Source organism: Galeopterus variegatus, unplaced genomic scaffold, assembly GCF_000696425.1.
Source record: "Galeopterus variegatus unplaced genomic scaffold, G_variegatus-3.0.2 Scaffold1936, whole genome shotgun sequence".
NCBI lineage: Eukaryota > Metazoa > Chordata > Mammalia > Dermoptera > Cynocephalidae > Galeopterus > Galeopterus variegatus.
The window spans coordinates 108,575-111,968 of record NW_007728047.1 but is presented as its reverse complement, the minus strand read 5'-3'; the positions used below and the strand labels follow the sequence as shown (position 1 = coordinate 111,968).

Genomic DNA, 3,394 nt, shown 5'->3' with positions numbered 1-3,394 from the left:
AGCGTCGGAGCCCCGCCCCCCCCGCCCGCCGGAGTCAGACCCAACTTTCTCCCCCGCCCGCGCCCCGCCCCCAGCGCCGCGCTCCGCTCCTCTCGCTCAGTCCGCGGGCCGCGCCGCCTGCTCCCGCCGCTCTGCTGCCACCCCACCGCCCTCCAGCCCGGAGTCGCGCGCCCCCAGGCCCGGCTCCGGCCTGCCCCGGGACCCGCCCCACTCAGCCGGCCGGGAAGATGCGGCTGCTCCCAGAATGGCTCCTCTTGCTCTTTGGCCCGTGGCTCCTTAGGAAGGTAAGGGCAGCAGGGCTGTGGCGCGAGCGTGGGGTCCGGGGCGCGAAGAGCCCAGAGTGCTAGGGGCTCCGTGAGCCCGCCCCGCCCCCAGATCCGAGCGTCCCAACTTTGCGCGGCGTGGGGGACGTGGACAGACAGACCGCCCGATTCAGGACTGGCACTCTCCCAGAGCAAGTTGGCTGAGGGTTGGAGGGGGTGCCGGTGGAGGCTGGGCTCGGTTCTGGCTTCAGGCGCGGCGGGGGAGGGGACGAAGCCCGACCCGCGAGTGCGCCAGACAGAGCGGGAGTGCGAGACAGACAGACAAGCCAGGAGGGTGTCAGCCTTGCCGGCTTTCCGCGCCAACCTCGATCGCCCTCCTCGCTGTCTGTCTGTCCTTCCACCCCTCCACCCCGCCTTCCCATTTCTCTTCTCTGCACTTGTCACAATGCCAGGTGGGCTCTGTGTTCCGAGCATACACGGCCCGAGCACACGCGCACACGCGGACTCGCACAGATACGGCCGAACTTGGCTACGATCTCCCATCACATTTCCCGCGGAGACACCATCTCCCCTTCACCACTTCACAGACACACCCCTTCACCCACCCCGCTGAGGTGGGATGCTGTCTGGAAGGGAAGTCTCTCTTCCCATTCCCTCCCTGCCCCCACTCCCCTGGGCTGTCTCTTACCCTGAGGCTTTTGGGCGAGGACCCAGAGGCTAAGGGGGCCCAGATTTGATCTGCCTCTCTCCAGACTCGGAGGCTTCAGCCCCTGTACACACTGTGCTCATATGTGTTGGTGTGGACTGCGGGGGTCAACACGTGCACCTGTGTACATGTGTCCAGGGAAGCCAGGCTTGGGTGTCTCGTGCTGGGGCCCAGGGTGCATGTGTATGCTGGTGTGGTGTGATTTTGTTAGCTTTGCATGGGTGAGTACAAGTGCCTGCTTCACAGTGCAGCCATCTGTTTGTGCCCAAGTGTGTGTCCCACAATGGGGGCCTAGCCCCTGGCCCCTCCAGCTCCTTCCATCAGCTTCCCTTGACCTTGCCTTCCCTGTTTCCTGCACCCCAACTGTGACCTACCTAGTTTGGGGGTGAGCAGGTGGCTCCCAAAACCCTCATTTCCTACACCCCAACCCCCCAGCCCCTGCAGAGTCTGGGAAGGGTGTAGTTCTACCCCCAACACTTAGACCCCCATCTGTTCCTCCAAATCGCGTTTAGCAACTCCAGCAAGGCAGACACTGTCCTAGTGAAGCTAGTGATAAAGCTCCCTGATTCTCCCAGACCCGCCTGGTGACCTTGAGGGGCTGGAAGGTGGACAGAGGAGCCCCCTCCATGAAAACTGCTTTCACTAGCATGAGCTTCTTTTGAACTTGCTGCCCAGCTCTGCCCTTCGAGAACTGCAGAAGGGGGTCTGTGCCCCACCACTTACCCATGTGTAAAGGCTTGAGGTCAAGAGGAGGTAGGGATGGCACTCTCCTGCCCCTCATTTCTACTTCCTCTCACTCTCCTCCCCACTATCCCCGTTAAATAATCTCCCCTGTGGACAGATCTGGTTTAATTTCCTTTGCCCCCTGAAGGGGAATGAAACATCTGGTGGAGACTTGAGGGAGAATGAGCATGAGGATATGAGCGATGGGATCTATCTGAGTGTGTGTGAGAGAACTGCAGCTGTGGGGCCTCCGTGTCAGAGTCAGCAGGGGAGAGTGTACCTGCCCTTTAGTCCGGCTGTGTGCCTGTGACAATCTGTGTGTGTACACACTGTGAGTGTATGAATATGTATAACTGTGCATGGGGAAGTGTGTGTAGCGAACTGTTTGTGTGTCCACATACCCATCTCTGTGTGCTTGTGTGCACTTGTGAGTATGGTGTGTGCCCATGTGTATACCCCAGGGTCTCTGGTGCATCTGTGTGCTGGGGCACAGGTATTGCCTCTGGGGTTTGTGAGTTGTGTATCTGTGTGCTTGTGGTTTTGAGTGCATTTGGTTGTGGGTATGGGATTGTGAGCCTCAGCATGTGTTCATGTACCTGAGTATGGCTTATGTATGTGTGTTTAGGGTATTTTTGGTGCCAGTGTTGGGATTGGGCAAAAGGTGAGGCTGACACTGGGTGAGAGGCTGGTGGGGGACAGTTTCTGGGCAGCTCTTTGGGACACCGTAAGCATCAAACGCTGACAACCCTCCCTTCTCCCATCCTGCTCACTTGCCCTTCCTCCAGGACTCTCTCCCTCCTTCCTCCTTGCTCCAGGTTCCTATTCTCTCAGGGCTTAGGACTCCTGGCTTCCACTGCCAGGGGCTCTTGTCTCTCTGACAGGGCTTTTTCAGCATCTAATACACTCTCTGACTCCTTTTTTCACTCTATGTTTCTGTCTCCCCCCACCCCTTACCAAAGCATCTGCCTACTGGGAGAAGCAGCAGGCGATCAATAGTCACTAATCACTAATCACTAATCACTAATTAGCTGGGGGAGGTCAGGGGCGGGGCCCTGTGGGATCCTCCAGCTCTATCCTGCCTTAGGGAAGGATTAGGCCTGAAGCAAGTCTCTTGGAGCTGGCTTTCGGTGACCCCTGGTCCAGCCATCCCTCCTGCCTCCATACCATTCTCTAGCCCCCCAGCTAATCTCCAGCTGGGCCACTTAGGCACGCACAGCCTAGGCCAGGGTCCAGAGCTGCTGGTGGGGATTTGGGGGTAATCAGGGGCCTCAGCTGGGCCAGGGGCACAAGGGAAGGGACTGCTGTGACAGCTCCCTTGGGCCAGAGCCTGCAGTGGGAGCCCCACTAAATGGGAGGGGCACTCACTGGAAAGGAGAATTTAGAGGGTCATGGGTAGAGATAGGTGAGGAGCTGAAGAACCAGGAGTGAGTGACTGGGGAAGAGGTGAGGTGACAAGGACAGAAGCAAGGCAAAAGGGGGTCACTGGGGTCAGGTAATTGGAGTGGGAAGAGATAAATGTTGAAAGAGAGGGGGTAAGTGCAGGGGGTCCTCACATGGGTCAGAGATGTAGTAATTGGCAAGGAGATGAGGAACTTTGGACAGAGCTTGTGTAACTCAAATGGGTGGGTCCGTGAGGGGGCTAGAGTGACAGAGAGGGGGCAAGGACATGGGGGAAGGGCCCAGGGCTCAAACACGGCGGGGG

General features: G+C 58.8%; 1 protein-coding gene across 1 annotated transcript in view; it reads left to right on the top strand.

Moving 5' to 3' along the window:
- Positions 1 to 227: 227 nt before the first annotated feature.
- Positions 228 to 3,394, top strand: part of NXPH4 (neurexophilin 4) — a 9,358-nt gene continuing 6,191 nt past the window's right edge. The window contains exon 1 of the mRNA XM_008579665.1: positions 228 to 284. Coding sequence (XP_008577887.1) covers positions 228 to 284 — 57 coding nt within the window. The remainder of the gene's footprint in view (positions 285 to 3,394) is intronic.